The sequence below is a fragment of the Oikopleura dioica genome, chromosome XSR, assembly GCF_907165135.1.
Source record: "Oikopleura dioica chromosome XSR, OKI2018_I68_1.0, whole genome shotgun sequence".
Taxonomy (NCBI): domain Eukaryota; kingdom Metazoa; phylum Chordata; class Appendicularia; order Copelata; family Oikopleuridae; genus Oikopleura; species Oikopleura dioica.
This window is the reverse complement of record NC_137294.1, coordinates 12,239,457-12,257,883: the sequence shown is the minus strand read 5'-3', so window position 1 is coordinate 12,257,883 and position 18,427 is coordinate 12,239,457. Positions and strand designations below refer to the sequence as shown.

At 41.8% G+C, this 18,427-nt stretch overlaps 4 protein-coding genes across 4 annotated transcripts; all 4 read left to right on the top strand.

Annotated features, from left to right (window-relative positions):
* The first annotated feature begins 2,571 nt into the window (after nucleotides 1-2,571).
* Nucleotides 2,572-7,343, top strand: LOC145709397 (uncharacterized). Its single transcript, XM_081787080.1, has 10 exons — nucleotides 2,572-2,619; nucleotides 2,803-2,859; nucleotides 4,104-4,434; nucleotides 4,519-4,695; nucleotides 4,769-5,143; nucleotides 5,255-5,500; nucleotides 5,801-5,955; nucleotides 6,004-6,195; nucleotides 6,278-6,323; nucleotides 6,944-7,343. The coding sequence occupies exons 3-10, from the start codon at nucleotides 4,108-4,110 to the stop codon at nucleotides 7,208-7,210; spliced, it is 1,785 nt and encodes a 594-aa protein (XP_081643206.1). The 5' UTR covers nucleotides 2,572-2,619; nucleotides 2,803-2,859; nucleotides 4,104-4,107; the 3' UTR covers nucleotides 7,211-7,343.
* Nucleotides 7,344-9,970: 2,627 nt separating this feature from the next.
* Nucleotides 9,971-12,552, top strand: LOC145708514 (uncharacterized). Its single transcript, XM_081786192.1, has 3 exons — nucleotides 9,971-10,208; nucleotides 10,256-10,464; nucleotides 10,652-12,552. The coding sequence occupies exons 1-3, from the start codon at nucleotides 9,976-9,978 to the stop codon at nucleotides 10,765-10,767; spliced, it is 558 nt and encodes a 185-aa protein (XP_081642318.1). The 5' UTR covers nucleotides 9,971-9,975; the 3' UTR covers nucleotides 10,768-12,552.
* Nucleotides 12,553-14,533: 1,981 nt separating this feature from the next.
* Nucleotides 14,534-16,973, top strand: LOC145709396 (bcl-2/adenovirus E1B 19 kDa-interacting protein 2-like protein). The gene is made up of 6 exons (XM_081787079.1): nucleotides 14,534-14,611; nucleotides 14,678-14,909; nucleotides 15,326-15,416; nucleotides 15,528-15,652; nucleotides 15,694-15,872; nucleotides 16,325-16,973. Exons 1-6 carry the CDS (start codon nucleotides 14,534-14,536, stop codon nucleotides 16,544-16,546), a joined length of 927 nt encoding a protein of 308 aa, XP_081643205.1. The 3' UTR covers nucleotides 16,547-16,973.
* A 12-nt stretch (nucleotides 16,974-16,985) lies between these two features.
* LOC145706546 (uncharacterized) lies at nucleotides 16,986-18,365 on the top strand. Its single transcript, XM_081783957.1, has 3 exons — nucleotides 16,986-17,143; nucleotides 17,276-17,606; nucleotides 17,667-18,365. Exons 1-3 carry the CDS (start codon nucleotides 17,084-17,086, stop codon nucleotides 17,930-17,932), a joined length of 657 nt encoding a protein of 218 aa, XP_081640083.1. The 5' UTR covers nucleotides 16,986-17,083; the 3' UTR covers nucleotides 17,933-18,365.
* The last annotated feature ends 62 nt before the right edge of the window (nucleotides 18,366-18,427 follow it).

Sequence of the window (18,427 nt, the reverse complement as noted above, 5' to 3'; positions counted from 1 at the left end):
TGACCCAGAATTAAAATACATTCGTAATTAATTCTAAATTAATATTATTAATTTGATTCTTAATAAAATGATAATAATAATAATAGTTTATTTATAAAAATTAACATTTATTTCTAATAATTTATCAATTACGTAAGGGAGCCCTTAAATTTGTTTTATTTCAATCTTGGTTCAAATATCAAATTATTTATTATTAAAATTGTAAATATTATTATAATAAATAATTTGATATTTAATTTGATATCTGAGATAAAAGCAAAACAAATTTAAGGGCACCCTTAGTTAATTGATTAATTATTAGAAATTTATTTTAATTTTTAGTAATCAAACTATTATTATTATTATCATTTTATTAAGAATCAAATTAATTATATTAATTTAAAATTATTTAAGAATAAATTTTAATTCTGGGTCAAAACTAAAATCATAATTATTATTTAATAAGTAATCAAATTAGCGAGCGTAATTTTTAATTAATCGATTGTATTGATTAACTTGTTTGCATGTACCTTCGAAAATAGCGCTGCTGACCGTCGGAAAAATCCTTTGGCCAGCTTTCGGCTGATTTTGCGATTCGAGTCGAGCGAATTACTAAGAAGCGTCTTATTTCCTTTTTCAGAGTCAGATTTATGCGAAGCTCGGACGCAGCCCGCCCACAAGAGCGAGAAGCGGCCGATGAACCAGGTGGTCACAAACTCTCCTGAGCCACGAATCAGAACTCAACAAAGTGAGTAAGAGAATCAAAAAATAATTTTCTTTTAAAAATTTGATTTATGAATCATTAATTCCAAAAATTAAAAAAAGAGCCATTTTTTTGTTATTTTTTTCCTAAGAAATTTTCGACTCAAAAATTTTCTTTTGCCCGGAGCGTGATAAAAAATAGCGATGAAGTCATCAATTTTTGTTTCAGAAAGAGAGAGTCCAGCCTGATCCATTTCGCCATCAGGCGAAGAATTCAAATTCCAGCAGAGTCGACAGTCATTTCCTACAGAGATGGACAACTTTTACGGCTACAGGGATCCGGTTCAGGTAAATTTGAAATTCGGGCGCGCCTCGTTTTTATTTTCCCTTTTTATCAATTTTTTAATTGAAAAGAAAGTTTCGATTTGAAGCAAAAAGACTGGTCACGTCGTTTTTCTTTCTTTCTCCTTTCGCAAGGTCGCGAAAAAAGCGACTGTCTCGCAGACATTGACAACACTGGACCTCCACTTGACCTGGAAGCCAAACACGTCCATTTTGAACTTTCTCTTTGGTTTTAGCGGGATGATACCAGCGTTCATACATTTCGGAAAAAATAAGGGTGTCAACATGCTAACACCTTGAGAAAAATCACATTTATTAGACTGTTAGCATTGTGACACCCTTATTTCATTTTTCCCAAATGTATGAACCCTGATCTCATCCCGCTAAAACCAAAGAGAAAATGAAATAAGGGTGTCACCATGCTAACACTCTGAGAAAAGTCGCATTTATTGGAGTGTTAACATGTTGACACCCTTATTTAATTTTATAAAAAGCTCGTTTAAACTCCGAACATAGTTTTAGCGCAAATAATTAAGGGTATCACCACGTTAATACCTCGAATAAAGTCTACTTTCATAAACCAAACAGAAGTGACACCCTTATGCCATTTGGGAAAAGAAAGTTTAATGTACAAGCCCTTATCTTAATTTGATTTAATAAACAAGGGTGTCACCCTTATTTCATATCAATTTCAACCTTTTTATCATCGATTATTTTGACTAAAAACTGCTAGAAAAGGCAGCCATCACGTGGACAGAATGACGGATCTGATCCCCTTTTAGCTAGTCAAAACCGATTTTTGATTAATTGATCTAAATTTTACTCAGGTACACCGGAGCAAACGAAACAAAGACCAAGTCGGCGGGGCGCACAACTCGGACAGCTGGAACGTTAACAACCCATCCAAACGTCAAACTCCAATTTACACGAGTCAGAATCGAGCAAACTTGCCGCCGCAGCCTTACACTTGCCAGGAAAGGGATGCTTTTATCAATTTTTATCAACAAATAAATATTTTTGATTCTGAAAAAAAAAGCATCCAAAAAAGCAACAAACGCTGAAGCAAGAAATTTCTCCGATAACTACTTTTCAACAGTCTCCGGAAAGGGATCAAACGCTAGAATTTAGACTTGAAAGAAAGTATTTTGTGCTTTGATGTTTTGAAATGTCAATGAATGTCTCTGGATGTCGCTTAACATCTCGAAATGAATGTTAATGTCTCTTAATGTCACTGAATGTCAGTTTATTTGACGGACATTCAGGGGCATCGATGAACATTTTTAGATGTCAAGCGACATCCAGAGACATTCAAATACATCCAAATACATGAGGAGACTTAGTGGTGTCTGTCTTGGTACCCTGTGGAAAAAACCTGAGTCAGGGTCCTGCGAGAGCTTTCGCCAGAATGGACGGCTTTTTATAAGCTCTTTTAGGACCCTGGCTCAGGTTTTCTGCCTTGGCTGCCGAGCGCAGAAGGCTGTTTATCACTTTACATATGAAAAAAATGATGATTAATAAATCTGAAATTTTGATTCCACAAAAGCTCGACACAAGTTGCTTCCAGCTCCTCAACGGTTTTCCGAATGACTTCATCAGGTACCCAAAAAAAAGCCGAGAATTTCTTCCTGTCTGGCTAGAAATTGTTGATTCCTCGACTCACCACCTCACTCACTCTAACCGAGACTTAACCCATCGTCGACCGGCGCGTCGGGCGTGGGTTAATGCTGAGTTTCTACTTTCATTTGTTTGAAAGTGATTTGCAAAATGATTTGCTTTTAGGATTGGACAACCTTCTATTGACCTCAAACGTCGGTTGATCACTCTGACTAAGCAACAGTAGGTTTTAAAAACACGCTAGAACTACTGTAGGTTCTCGAGTTCTGTATTTTTCTCGCTCCACAAAATTTACGGGGGTAGATCATCTGTTTTCACTGAAAAGAAATTCGAGCCAAAAGTCAAAAAGCCGCTTGCGGCTTCGAGCTCCAAAAGGAAAAAGCCGCGCTTATTTCTCCTAAAAGCCGCAGGCGGCTTTTCAATTTTTGGATCGAGCTTATTTCAATACGACAATGAATGATCTACCGTAGATGTCGTTAATTTCGTTCTTCCAGCTGACTTTTTTTTAATGCAGAGCTATTATAGTGACACCCTTATTCAAAGAGAATTTTTCGCTATTGAACAGTTGTATGATTTTCGAATGATAGTTTTTGGAAAAAAATAAGGGTGTCATGATGTTAGTTCAAGGATTTAAAGCTGCTGGAAAAAGCGCGTCAACGATGTCTACCCCCCAAAGATAAAGAGAATGCGTTCAATGCTAACGCCCTCTGAATCTTCCTTTTGTGGATGACTGATCGGCGGTATCCTCCTTTTTCTGCCTGTAGCGCGAGATAGAAGGAGCAGGAGGATACCGCTGCGAATTATTCTAACCGGTGCGTAAATTCAGCTTTTTAAAAATTAATATTTCGAAAAATCAAAAACCATGATTTTTAATAAAAAATATTGAAAATAACGGAAACAACTTCAATATAGGAAAATCTAAAAATAGATAAATCAAATTCTTTGCCGCTTTTTTATATTTTTATTAGTCGGTTTGGACAGAGATATTGGAAATTATTCGATCAATAACTTTTATCAAAGTGAAAATTCTAGTCAAGCTCAATCGCATCCAAATTGACTCAAATAAAAGCTTCATTCTAACACTAGAAGATCTAAACTAGTCAATAAAATATCGAGCTTTCTCGATGAAATTTCTTCATATTTAGAGGCTATCGTTATGACACCCTTATTTTGTTCCGTCAGTAGAAAGTTCAAACCCTTATCTTTATAATGCTATCAAAATAATATTAAAGCTAAGGGTATCACCATGTAAAGTCAAGTTGACAAGTAGAAAGACTTGAATATCAGAATTCATAGTTGTTCGTTTTCAGTTTCATTTACAGTAACAGTAATCCAGCTTGGTGTTTCTTTCATTTATAGTTGTCTTTTTTTTCCTGGATTTTTCTTGCATGAATCGTGAAAAATCCATTTGGTGAATGAATTTCCTTTTTTTCAAGACACTTTTTGCGAGACACTTTTTTCTTTAGCGACATGGATTCCGAACGCGTGCTCTTCCAGTGCGGCGAGAATCAGTTCCACGAGATCTCGATCAAGCAGGAAAACTACTGCTTGGATGGCGACGGTTTCGGCGAGCCGGGTTGCTCCTTCGATGGGCTGCCTATCAGCGGGCTGACGCTGCACCGCGCCGCCTCGGAGAAAATCCAGAGCGAGCACAAATTGAAAGAGTTCCAATTCAAGAACTGGTTCATCTCCATCGTCAATCATGTCCAAGACGGCACCGCCAGCAGCGAAAGAAGGAGAAACCAAGATGGAGATATTTACTCAGACAGCCAGTTGGAAGAAATCGCGCAGGATAGAGTTAGCAGTTCTTTGAGCTGAGCTACTTCTGCTCAGTTGAGCCAGCTCAACGCTCTGCTTAGCATTTTTCTAACTCAAACTCAGGCAATCAGAACGCGGCTCAGAAGAGTCGACATTTCAAAAGGCGGCGCGGAGGACAAGTTCAAAGAGCTCTGCGAGAAAATCGTCGATGTTGTCAACACAAAAGACATGTTCGAAAAGGAGGAAAAAATTGATCTTCTTCGGAAACAACCCTGCATAAGAATTGATGCGAAAACGAAGGTAAGTGAAACGAAGGGTATAGAAGAAAAAATTCAAGACGAAAAATCGCATTAAATTTTAACTTAAAATTTAGGACGGACGAGTGCAAATTCCTCGGTGGACACGTGACAAGATCAGCGACCAGTGGAAAGAAAAGAAGGTCTATTTGAAGCGCGAGATCTACGTCCTCTTCCACCCAGAAGACATCCACACCAACCACCTGAAGCACAACCAGATCTACAACAAGTACTGCTCCTCGCCGAGCGAAGGCAACGGGCCGCACAATCTCTGCGTCAACGCGCTGCACTACGACAAGGTCATCGACGAGTCGTCTTTTTGCGAAAGGCTGCGGCACTGGGCTTTGAAGGATTCACGCCCGGTCGCGACTGAAGATGGCTTCTTGACGAATCGGATCGACAACGATGCCTGGGACAAGAAATTCCAGAAATGGGTCAAGGACCTCACCAAAGTAAGTTGGAAAAATTATGGGATAATTGCGGCTTCTCGATCTCTATCTGGTTTGGAACACAGGTTTCCGAGCCAAAAATTCAAAAATATCTATCAAAATTACAATTTTAAGTTTCTTCGCAACGACCGTTATTCCTCCCCAGATGAGTTCCTCAGATTGGTGGAAAACTACTCCGACAATCTGGTGAATTTCAAGTTTCAAAATCTGTGTCTGGGCAAAACAGAGCCTGGAGGAAAAGAGAACTCATCCGAATCTTTACGTCGCAGAAGTCCCTCCGATCCGTGCTGCCTACTCAAGCACAAGACAACGCGCGACTACGATACCAAAATTAAAGAAATTCTGCGCGGAATTCTAAGGGTAACTATCCGACTCCCGGTGATACAGAGAGTGTCAGAGAGAATCATATTAGTGACTTCTTTTTCTACCTCCCAGGAAAAGTTTGGCAACTTCTCTTTTTTTTTCTTCGAAATAAGGGTACTGAGACCCTAATTTTCAAGTTGCAGGAGTATAAGTTTTAGGCTTATTTGATAGGATGTGGTGAAATAGAGAAGCTCCGGAAATTGATCTCCGGATGCGATTTGAAGTTGATAATGTTGCTACTAGAACACTAGATATATCTACCTTAATTCTAACTCCATTTTGATGTGTTGTGTTCAGTACGTTCGCCACGAACCCAATATCGCCCCCGACCTGGACCCTCGAGACCTGTGGCAGTGTGCCGCGCGCAACCGAGGCGTCTACTGTATAAATCCACATCACTGTAATTACGAACCCAATAGAAAAACGAACCCAATGACAGATAGACTTATCAGGTACTGGCGCAATCTGCACCGCTTTTATAAACATAGTTACGTCGCTAGCCCTCCTACCCACCCCAGTAACCAAAATGCGCTGAAACAATGCTTGGAACTGCCCTCTTTCTCGCACGAGCAATGGTGCCACCTCTCCTTCATCCGCTTCTACAAAGTCCAGAATCAAAACGGCCAGAGCCAGCGCAGCCGACGCCTCCACGACGAAATGAAGGGCTTCTGCGAAATCGACAAAGTCCCAAGCCACAGTTCAAAATACGCCATTTAAATCTATGATCTAGTATTTCAAGCTTGAGTGAATTTTGTTTTTTGAATTCGAATCAAGATTGCTTCCAAAGGGAATCAATGATTTTCTCGTCTCCAGTATCAAGGTACGTTTCTTATTTTTTAAAATAAGGGCTGGGCTCGACAACCTGAGTAGAAAATCTGAGTCAGGGTATAAAAATCAAAAATGAAAAGCCACGTAGCGGCTTTTTTAAAAACGAAGCCGCGAAGCGGCTTCGCAATATTATTCCTCAATCTTATTTTTAACTTCTTTCGAAGCGGCTTCGTTTTAAAAAAAAAGAAGGTTCGCGGCTTTTCGTTTGTTATCTTATGAACCCTGACTCAGGTTTTTTGCTCAGGTTGCCGAGCCCAGAATAAGGGGTAGGCGAATGTCGCTCAATGTCGCTAGAAAATTAGCGACGTGAAGCGACATTTTGGCAACATAATCAGAGGGACTCTAAGGAGTGCGATTGTCGCTGAATGTCGTCAAATGATGCGAGAAGCATGTTTTTGAAAGTAACATTATTATCACTGTTTTTGTTCTTTTTAATCCTTTGGCGACAATTAGCGACATTCATTGATGATCCGCGACAGTCGGCGACAAACTGAGTGTCGCCCAGAATTTAAGAGCTAATTTTCAAGCAGAAATATTTTTGGAAAATCATCATTTTCTCGATTTTTGAAAAACTTGATTGTCCGATCTTTGAAATCAACGAGGACCTCCTAGGTTCGCCCGTACAACATCGATTTCTGGCCAAACGGCAAAAACAAGCTGGAAGGAAAGTGGTCGCTTATCAACAAGGAATTCGAAGACCTCGTCGCCTGCACCGAGCTCGTCCGATCGGGCGACGATAATCACAAGCAATGCATCGCCAGAAGCCGTCTGCAATCGCTGAACAACATCATCTGCTGTCACTCCTATCGCGCAAACTATTCCAGGAAAGAATTCAAAAGCCATTTTCAAAAATCCAAAGCCAAAGCAGAAATTTCTTGAGATTCTTAAAAAGAAAAAACTTTTTCGAAACGTTCGCGAATCTGAGCAAGTCGCGTCAATTTGATGTGGAAATGCGAATGAGCGCCCAACAACTCGAACGCTATCATAATGCTTCTTTGCGAAGTGAAAATGCTCCAAGGAACGGGTCTTTTCAAGCCAGACTTAAGGTGATAGGGACCAGTATTTAAGGATTTCTTGGGAACAGAAAACAGAGGTTTACGTTCAAGCTTTCCTTTGGTACAATAAATTAATGGTGTTACTGTGTTAATTATTTCTTGAAGAGTTATCATAGTAACGCCCTTATTTTTCGTACCAAAAGAAAGTCTGTACCTTCACCTCTGTTTTTATGCACCCAAATTGGGAGTCCCGATATAAAAAAAATTAACCCTTGTCAATTTAATATCAGCCGAAAAGACCTTTTCAAAGAGAATTGGAATACTCAATTTACGTACGAAATACAGGCTCGAAGGAAATTTACGTTTCCCTTCCAAAACAATGGACGGATGATCAATTGCCTCAGCCACCCTCGAATGTGAGAATTCCACTCTTTCCGTAAAAGAACGAATACAATGATTTTGCTTTAGAGTTTCTCCTGCGAGTCCTGCCGCGTTTTCCAACGACTTCATCCGAAAGAAGTCAGCAAAGAGCTCGTTTATTCACAAGAAGAGAAAAAAGGTTCGAAAAATAAGACGTTCTTTCGCCGGGAAATTCGAATTCTAGAGTTGGAAAATCTCGTCCGAAAGTTCTACGACGGGCAGAAAAGCCTGAGTGTTCACGAAAAGGAAGAAGCGTCCAGCGTGCTCATCCTCCTCGATTGGAACAAAATGGGAGACAGGAACATTCTTCAGGAAAAAATGCAGCCGCTAGATCCGACGAATCCAAGTTGCGAGGGTCTTTTTTCCTTTACCGGTAAGCCAAAGAGCTTAGGGTCGCCCCATGGATATCTGGGCTCGGCAATCTGAGTAGAAAACCTGAGTCAGGCTTTGGAAGAGCTAAAATGAAAAGCCGCGCAGCGGCTTTTTTAAAAACGAAGCCGCAAAGCGGCTTCGCAAAAAAACTACATAAATTTTCTTTAAACTGCGGCTTCATTTTTAAAAAAGCCGCTACGCGGCTTTTCATTTTAGTTCTTCAAGAGCCTGACTCAGGTTTACTACTCAGGTTGCCGAGCCCAGATGGATATGAACCTGTAAAATTGAGACCTCCATTCACTGAATCAATTGACTCAAGCTGAAACGAATCTTCATTTAGGCTCCTTCCACCAACTGGAGTACTTCCTGCTCCAGAACACCAAGACGCGCCAGTTCATCGAAAATCTCAATCAGACAAACAGCAAAGTAACCACCAGCAACTGAGCTCCAAGATAAAGTTCTTGTCCTAAATTTGAATTTGCAAAAGTTCCATTCTCCAATTCTTCCAAATTTCCAAAAAGTTTCAATCACTTTCTTTTTTCATTCACTTTTCAAACTCATCATCTTATCCGTATTCTTATTTCAACAATATCTATTTCACTACCTGACTAACTGAAAAAAGTCTTCCGAAATTGAAAAAATCACCCTTTAGAATCCTCACTAAGCAACTGGACTCGGCAAGCTGTGTAGAAAACCTGAGTCAGGGTCCTAAAAGAGCAAATCGGCTTTTGATTTTAGCTCTCTCAGGGCCCTGACTCAGGTCTTCTACGCAGGTTACTGAGCCCAGCCAAGCAAATACCTGTGTTATTGAAATTTTTAGATTTTTGTCACAAGAATCGAAGCTTCCAAAAAGTTCATTCAGTTCAAAAAATGCCAACAATTTTGGACCCTTTCTATAATTAACCATTTAGAAATAATCAGCACAAAATTGTCGAAAAATCTGAAGAAATTAGGCCCAAGATTCTCGATTTTCCATGATTTTGTGCTTTCGGCCAATCAGAAAGTGGCGCGCGGACTTCGAATCGTCAATTTTGGGCCGAAATTTTAAAGATTTTTGACAACCTTTGGTGCTTTTCTATCGTAGTTCAACTTTTAACTGTCTATAAGCTTTATTACTATCCTCATTCTGTAACTTGAAATTAAATGAGTCATCACATGTAAAAAAACTGCTATTCTTATCTATCTACTGAAGCTTTCATCCTAAAATCCTGTATCGTTGTATCAAAAAAATGATCATAAAATAAAGAGTTCAACTTTGCATCCCTTACTTGCCTTTATCTTTTTATGAATCTGAGTCATGAATTACTGTAACTAAAAAACGACCAAAGATAAATTTAGAAATAATCCTTTCAGAGAAAAAATAATGAAAAGTACACGAAAAGCGCTGAAAGTGAAATGAGTCAGTCGTGGTTCGATTCGAGTCCAGTTTAAATCGACCGATTCGATTGGCCAAAAAGCTCTAAAAGTGACGTGCCCCGAGTCATCCGCGTGTGGCAAAAGAGCCAGCGCCATCAAAAATGAATCTAGAGATTTTACAGAAGAAATCTTCCTTTCTACTTCCCACTCATGATTCTGTCAGTTACAGTACTATTCATTGAGTAGTACTCAATTCTTGCATTTAAAACGTTTATTTCCGAAAATATTATTTTTCTAGAAATTTATTTTCCTTAAAAATCTATTTTTTCTATTTTTTGAAAATTTCAATTTCAAAATAAATAATTCAGTACTACTGTAATTAACAGTAATTGGATGTTAGTAAGGGGTTCAGAGGAAGTTCTCTATTTATAATTATTTTTCAAAATTTTCTTTTACTTATTTTTTTCTTCCCAAAAAGTAACACTTTCGTCAGTTTTAGACATGTACGGGGGTGACCAAGGCGGCTACGGCGGTGATCAGGGCGGCTACGGCGGCGGTGGCTACGGAGGCGGCCGCGGCGGTGGCGGCTACGACCAGGGCGGCTACGGTGGTGGCCAAGGCGGTGGCTACGGCGGCGGCCAAGGCGGTGGCTACGGCGGCGGTCGAGGCGGCTACGGAGGTGGCCGAAGCTACGGAGGCGACCGCGGTGGCGGAGGATACGGCGGCGGATACGGGTACGTTCTTTAAAACGAAGACACACCACTAACAGTTATATTTTCAGCGGAGGCCGAGGAGGTGGACGCGGTGGCGGCCGAGGCGGCTACGGCGGTGGCGGAGGAGGCGGCGGCGGCCGATCCAATGGCCCTTCCGTCTTCGTCGGTAACATCCCATGGAGCGCCCAAGAAAACGACCTCGCCGATCTGTTCAGCGCACACGGACAAGTCGTCAAATTCAGAATCCTCGTTGATCGCGAGACTGGCCGATCCAGAGGTAAGCGAAGGCAACCTTCTGGGCTCAGGAACCTGTTTGGAAACCTGAGTCAGATTTCTGAAAGAGTTTTAATTCGCGGCTTTTAGTCAAACCTCTTTCAGACTCCTGACTCAGGGTTTCAAACAGGTAGCCAAGCCCGGACGCCTTTCTCTAACTCTAAGAGGCCTCCCTAACATCTTTTCTTCAGGAATGGGCTTCTGCGAGTTCGCCGAGGAGTCGTCTTGCCAAGCAGCGATCGACAGTCTCAACGGACACGACTTCAACGGCCGTCAACTCCGTGTCGACCACGCCAAACGCGACTAAACCAAGAACGCGTTTCCGAACCATCAAGAAGTAAAACCCTCCCATCACCCCGATTAAAATCCCGTCCTTTCAAACTCCCTTTTTTCAGACTCTCTTTCTTTACTCACAATTTTCCCTTTTTTTCTCTATTTTGGGTCCTTTCTATCGACCCGACTCTCGATCAGTGTTTTTGCCAGCAGAAGAAAATTTTAATTAATTTATTAACTGAATTACTCTATTTTTCCATCAAGACGATCAAGAAGTAGATTCTAGTGAACTCTAGAACCTCCTGGTCGCCGCCTTTCGGTGCAAGAACTAATTTGACTTTTGCAAATTTCGCGACTTTTGACTCTTTTTTTTTGGAACTTGCGTTTTTGCACCGAAACGGCGTCACTTTTTCAGATTGCCCAAAGCGATTTGATGAACCACAAGCTTTCATACTATGTGTTGCCTTTTGATCGGGCCAGGCACGGTCTTCGAGCTTGCTTGGCCCGCCGTTCTAGATCTACATCATCAGTGGATGGTCCCAGCTTGTGCTTTCAGGCACAGGCGCCATCCAGTGTCTTCTCGATCGGCCCAGCTTTCTTTTCTAGGCAGCTGGGCTCGGCAACCAGTGCGGAAAACTGACTCAGGGTTCTTTTTCGTGACTCTGACTCAGCTTTCTACACAGGTTGCTGAGCCCAGCTTTTCCAGAAAGAGAGCAGCAGCCGATGGTTAGGGCATTCATTGGCTCAGTACATTAGCGCATTTGCCGGTATTAAATAATATTGAATTTTGTCTCAACAGTGTCTCTTTAGAAAAGTTTACCCGAGCGCCTGGGTAGAGACGATATTATTAAGCGCTCTAACCAGGAGCTAGTTTCAATTCTTCAATCGTGTAATTTTTGATCACAAAATTTTATTCAATTTCATTCAACCAGCCGTGCATTTCAAAGTTGAAGTTTACGTTCTCGAACCGATTTGTTCACTCACTCGTTGACAAATTACGGTAACAAACAAATAAACAGACTAAAAATTAAAAAAAACGGCAGCAGTCCGCAATTTCTCCATTTCCGATTTTCCCAATTTCCATTTTCCATGTTTGAAAATTCATCATTTTCCTCTTTTTCTCACTTTCGCCAAGGTACTAGCTGCAATCAGGGATGTGGATCCGCAGCGCAAAATCCGCAAAACAGCGCAAAATGCGGGATTTTTCATTCTGCAGCGCAAAACAGCGCAAAATCAGCCCGAAAAATTTCCGCAATTTTTCCGCAAAATTGCGCGCAAAAGCGCATTTTGCGCGAAAATTCCACAAAATCTCAATACATTTTCAGTCCGCAAAATGCAATTTTGCGGGATTTGGCATATAATTTCTACATTTTTGGTATTAATTGTGAAGATTTACGAATCAAATCCTCATTCATCATCGCATTCACAACTTCGGCGGTAATTTGCGGAAGAAAAACTGAAAAATCACCCGACATAAAACCGTCCGATCTCGAAGTTAACCGAACAGTCATTTTGCCGACAAAAAACCAGACTGTTCGATAGAATTTTGCTGGGTGATAATTCAATTTTTCCTTGATTTCTAAATTTAAGGGGCTTGACGGCCCTTCGGGCCGTTTCAGCCCCGTTCCTTGATTTCTAAATTTAAGGGGCTTGACGGCCCTTCGGGCCGTTTCAGCCCCGTTCCTTGATTTCTAAATTTAAGGGGCTTGACGGCCCTTCGGGCCGTTTCAGCCCCGTTCCTTGATTTCTAAATTTAAGGGGCTTGACGGCCCTTCGGGCCGTTTCAGCCCCGTTCCTTGATTTCTAAATTTAAGGGGCTTGACGGCCCTTCGGGCCGTTTCAGCCCCGTTCCTTGATTTCTAAAATTAAGGGCTTGACGGCCCTTCGGGCCGTTTCAGCCCCGTTCCTTGATTTCTAAATTTAAGGGGCTTGACGGCCCTTCGGGCCGTTTCAGCCCCGTTCCTTGATTTCTAAATTTAAGGGGCTTGACGGCCCTTCGGGCCGCTTCAGCCCCGTTCCTTGATTTCTAAATTTAAGGGGCTTGACGGCCCTTCGGGCCGTTTCAGCCCCGTTCCTTGATTTCTAAATTTAAGGGGCTTGACGGCCCTTCGGGCCGTTTCAGCCCCGTTCCTTGATTTCTAAATTTAAGGGGCTTGACGGCCCTTCGGGCCGTTTCAGCCCCGTTCCTTGATTTCTAAATTTAAGGGGCTTGACGGCCCTTCGGGCCGTTTCAGCCCCGTTCCTTGATTTCTAAATTTAAGGGGCTTGACGGCCCTTCGCAGATTTTCGCAAAATCCGCGAAAATCCCGCAAAATCCGCAAATTTCCGCAAAATGCGCGAAAATCCCGCAAATTTCGCAAAATTACGCAAATTGCGTGTCATCTGCGCGATCCGCAATTCCGCAAAAAGCGCAAAATCCGCAAAATTTTCGCAAAATCAACAAATTTTGATTTTCCGCAAAACAGCGCAAAATTCCGCAAATTGCGCGATTTTCGGATTCCGCAGCGCAAAACAGCGCAAAATAAGTTCGAAAATTTTCCGCAATCGCAGCGCAAAACAAAGGAAAATTTTTGCTGATCCACATCCCTGGCTGCAATAATTATAAACTGTCTCTTAACTTCTTTTCTAGCTCTCTTATTACAGTTGATGAGGGCCTTAGAGTCAAGAAGAACGAGAACAGCCGGGGTTCTCTTCTTCGATTTCAGAAATTTTGAAATTTTTCAAACTTTTTTGAAATCAAGGAAGAGACTTCCCCTTGTGTTCCTTTTTCTTGGTGTAAGTTACTGACATGTTTTTCTACAATAACAATTATTACTGTGCTCGTTTTTTCGTGAAACTGTTTCCACCTTGAAAACCTCTTTTCCTGCGCGGACTGCATGCGCTTTACTCATTATTTTCTCTTTACAAAAAGCGTTCATTTGACTCTCTGACTCTGACTGCGGAAATTATACGAACTGCCCCTGTTGTGGTCTTACTGTAGCTAATCGTTTGCCACGTTCTTTGTGCTTGAAAAGTACAGAACCGGCGCCTGAATTAGCTCCCACTCTCTCTCGTCTCAGACTTCTTATATCGCTCTCTTATGGCTCATTAAAATACACCTGGAGAACCACCGCCAACAAAAGACTCGTCTCATTTTTTGCAGGGAATTAAAACAAATACGCAGTCTCAAGCAAGCTTTACTCCATTTTCAAGCAGTGTTTCAGTTGCATTGTGCAGAACTTATTGCCAATAAACTTTTGAGCAACTACAAGGTCAAACGATTATTTATTGGCTCGGCAACCTGTGTAAAAACCTGAGTCAGGTCCTGAAGAGCGAAAACGAGAAGCCGCGTAGCGGCTTTTTCATGAACCAAGCCGCAAAGCGCCTTCGCTAGAAATCAACAATAAACTCATATGCTAATGCTTCACGGCTTTTCATTTTAGCTCTTTAAACCCTGACTAAAGTTTCCTGCGCGGACCGCCCAGCCTAGATAAGCACGCTTACGGAAATTATCCTTGCGACAATTCGTTGCATACAGTGGTATGAGCGGTATCCGCACCCCTATTTTTCGCCTTTAAAAATTCATATCTTTTGATTCAGATATGATATTCGATTTCTGTTTCCAGTAATGAAATTTTCACGCCATTTTCTATTAGGGAAAAATACAATAAATAGAGTTTTTTTAATTTACTGTGTAATTTTAAAAATCGTAGGGGTGCGGAAACCGCTCATACCACTGTACTACACGGAAGCACAAGACTATGTTTCACGGAGATCGTTAGAATCATTGCAGTCATCACGAAAGCGGGATCGAAAATTACATGCGCATTCAATTCAAAGACTTTACTTGTATTTCCTGCAATGAGTCCTTTGAAATCAGAAATAATTATGACCATCATGTAAAAAAGCTTGAATGTTCAACTGTGTATTCTTCTTATATTGACACTAAACTATTCACTTTTTAGAAAAGTTCGAAAAAGCTCAAAAATGAGCTCAAGAAGAGAGAGCTCTCTGGGCGAACGCTAGGAGCGACCAGCAGTTCCGGAAGACGACAAATTCGAATTGGCTCCGAAGAATTCCGCAAGGGCTCGGTTGATGAATTCTTCTTCGATGACGAAGAATTCCCCAAGAGCCCGGAAGGGAATCAAATCATCACCACCGACACGATCAACGAGCTTCTGGAGAATATGTCTTCAGGTAAAAATATGCTGGGCTCGACAATCAGCGCAGAAAACCTTTCAGAGTCCCTTTATTAATTAATTCTATTAAAAATATCCGTGAAAAATGAATTTTTATTATTATTAAATAAAATTGTTGTAAGTTTAACTTATCCTTAATTTTTTAGGTTAAACTAAAATTGAAATTTTAAAGTGTAAATTTCTAAAATCGTAAAATAAGGTTGTAATTATCGAAAAATCCCCCGCGGCGCGCGTGTTTTTCCCACCGCGCGCTGCCGGGGATGTTTTTCTTTTTTCCGCTGCTCACGTGGCCGCGTGGGAGTTCCTAATTCGTCGGTTCCTCGGCCGCCTACGTGCGCTAGAAGAATCAGATTCCGCTGATTGCAATTTGCTCAGTCGCAATCACAGAATTAATCAAAATTTATTTTTTCTCAGACGAAGATGAAGAGATCGATTCCAACTGGGACGAGCAACTGGAGCTTGAGTGGGACGACTCCCTTATTGACACGCCCTTGTCTACTGCTAGGTATAGTAATAACGGAGAATAGTTTTAATTTTGTCTGAGAGACTAGTAAAATTCTAGCAAGTCAAATATTTGTCAATTTTTAAAAAAGAAGAGTAGCTAATTTTCGATTAGTTCGTCGCACGACTTCCAGAGCCAAGTGCAGAAAATCGTAATAAACGGGAAGGAATACAAGATTAACTGCTCCGTCATTGCTCCCTACTTGGACGTTTTACAACACGCTGGCTACACCAGAGAAGGTAAAGAGCCCGCTCTTCAGCTAAAAATTAACGAGTTTTAGGTCTATCGGCAGTGATCGTCTTCCAAGCGCGGAAATTGCCGCTCAAGACGGAGCCCAACTACGCCAAGATCATGCATCATCTATTTCTTCACTTTTTGCTGGAAATTTCTAATTTGGTTGCTGATTCGTATTGCTTACTCGTCTTTACTCGCGAGGGAACACTTCCACCGCTAAAATGGGTACGTAGAAGACATCAAAGTAGTCTTTTATTTAGTAGGGAAGACACGTCTTGGGCTCGGAAAGGCTTTGTAAAAACCTGAGTCAGGGTCCTGACGGACTTTGTAGAATTTTGTAGACCCTGAATTAGATTTATGCACAGGATACCGAGTCCACGACATGTCATGTCACTTATTCGGGGCGTAGGACTGTTCTAGGGCTCCGCTAGTACACTCTTACCTTCCGGAAAAGGCTATCCTTACCCTGGGAGCTTCGCCCCTTCCATCTTAACCAATGCAAGGGGCTTCGGTCCCTAATACTTCTATACCGTACTTAAAAGTACTCAAAACTGCTTCACTCTCTGTCAAGGTGAGCTTTTGGCCTCAGAACTTACCCCGATTCAGGTGAACTCGCCCTTTGAGACTCGAACTTATTAACTTTTATCCGACTTTTTATTCTATTTCGCTATTTTTAGCTGCGCGATTGTTACCGACTGATCAGCAGGCCACTGCGGAAGTCGCTTCGTCAATTCGTGGTGGTGGAACCGACCTGGTGGACGCGTCTATCGCTAGCAGTGGTGCGTCCCTTCGTTTCCGCCAAGTTTTACCAGAAGATTGTCACGTGTTCATCGATCGACGCGGCCGAAGAAATTGTCGATTTTGACTCTCGTTACGCGCGCGACATGATAGACAGCTAGCTACTCGTTTTTCGATTACTTACTCAATACTCATGCTTCATTCCACAAACGACTACTGCACAGAGCTCGGCAACCTGTGTAGACACCTGAGTCAGGTAACCTGACTGTCAGGTTAGGTACGCGGCTTCACATTTAATCTCTTCAAAACCAAACACAGGTTTCTTCACATTTTGTCGTGCCCAGTGTGCAGTAGTCTTCCTTTTTCCATCATTTTTCTTCACCACTTGCACCAGACTAAAATCCGCTTTACCTTAAAATCTTCCACTTTTTTCACTCTTCAACGAACTTGTATGTATTTTTTGCTCGATGCGATTTAACTTTCACTTTTCTTTTCGCATGTTATTTTCACGAAAACTTAAGTAATTACGGAAAGTATCCACTGTACGTTATTGTTTCTCTTCATCTCGTTATTTAATATTCACATGTACTTTTTGTCTAAAATTGTATTCGTTTCAGACAGCTCTCTCCCTCGCGTTCAGTTCCCCCTGCTCGTCTTTTTCTTCCCGGATCTTTGTCGACTAAAGAAACTCAAAAGCAATGGCCAAGGTACAGATCACCGCAATCGAGGTCCTTTCCGAACCCGGCGTCGATTTCAAGGCAGGGCTCGACAAACTGAGTAGAAACCTGAGTCCTAATTAAAAATTAGCTGTTAGAATACGCGGCTGTAAATGAAAGTTCTTTGAGGACCGTGACTCAGGCTTTCTACGGATTGCCGAGCCCATATTAAAGGTCTGCGATCCCTTCCGCTTCAAGATACGCTTTGAGTGTCATGAAGATCTCGTGGCAGATCTAGACTGGCGCGTGATCTACGTGGGCTCGTCGCTCAGTTCCACCCAAGATCAGGAGCTCGACGAGCTCTGCACCGGCCCAATCACGAAGGGAACCCACGAGTTCATCCTCGAAGTTCCCGGCCCAGATCCAACCAGGCTTCCAGCCGCCGAGATCGTCGGTGTCACTGTCGTCCTCCTCAGAGTCTTCTACCTCGAACAAGAGTTCATCCGCATCGGCTACTATATCAACAACGAGTACAAGACTGAAGAGATGCGAAACGAGCCCCCAGGTAACAAGATATTTTTGCTTGAGCTGAATTCAAAGAACTGACTTTAACTGCCGACTTCAGAAATGCCCGTGATCGAAGAGCTCCGCCGGCTGGTGTGCGACAACCCCCGCGTGACTCGTCTCTCCATCAACTGGGAAGAGAACTCGCCGCTGATGCCAAGCCCCGAAGAAGAGGCTCAATTCCAAGCGGACCAGTTTGAACACGAGCTCGACGCGATCCTCAACGCTGCCGACACAGACCCTGCCGCGGTTTCCGCCGCCTTTGACGAGATCTTCGCCCCGCCACCAGTTTTCGGAACTGAACACGACGAGATGGCTTTGGACTAATTTTAAACAATCGAAAAAGAAGATAAAAATATCCAATTTTCAGTGGGTAGTCAAAAAAAACCGATAAATCCTCATTTACCACCGAAAAAGCCCAAAAAAACAAAAAAAAAGTCTTCATTTACCTCACTGCCTCCTTTATTTTTCTACATCTGTACTCTCGATTTCTATTTTTTTAAACTAAATATCAAAAACACTAGAAATAAGAAAAGTGCCTAGATTGAAGATAACAAAGATTTTACCCTAGAATTTGATCAGATCGCGAAGCCCGCTTGAGGCTTTGAGTATTCAATAAACTAGCCGCGGCCTATTCTATTTTTAGCTCAAAGCCGCAAGCCACTTTGGGTCTTGATCAAATTCTAGCATAACATCTTGGTTAAAATTCGTTCTTTTTCTGCTCTTGTTTTCTACAAATAAACATATCTATTTATTTAAAACGAAAAAAAAACGCGTGTTCTCTTTGTTGATTGCAAAATCGTTATTCAAACGAACAAATCG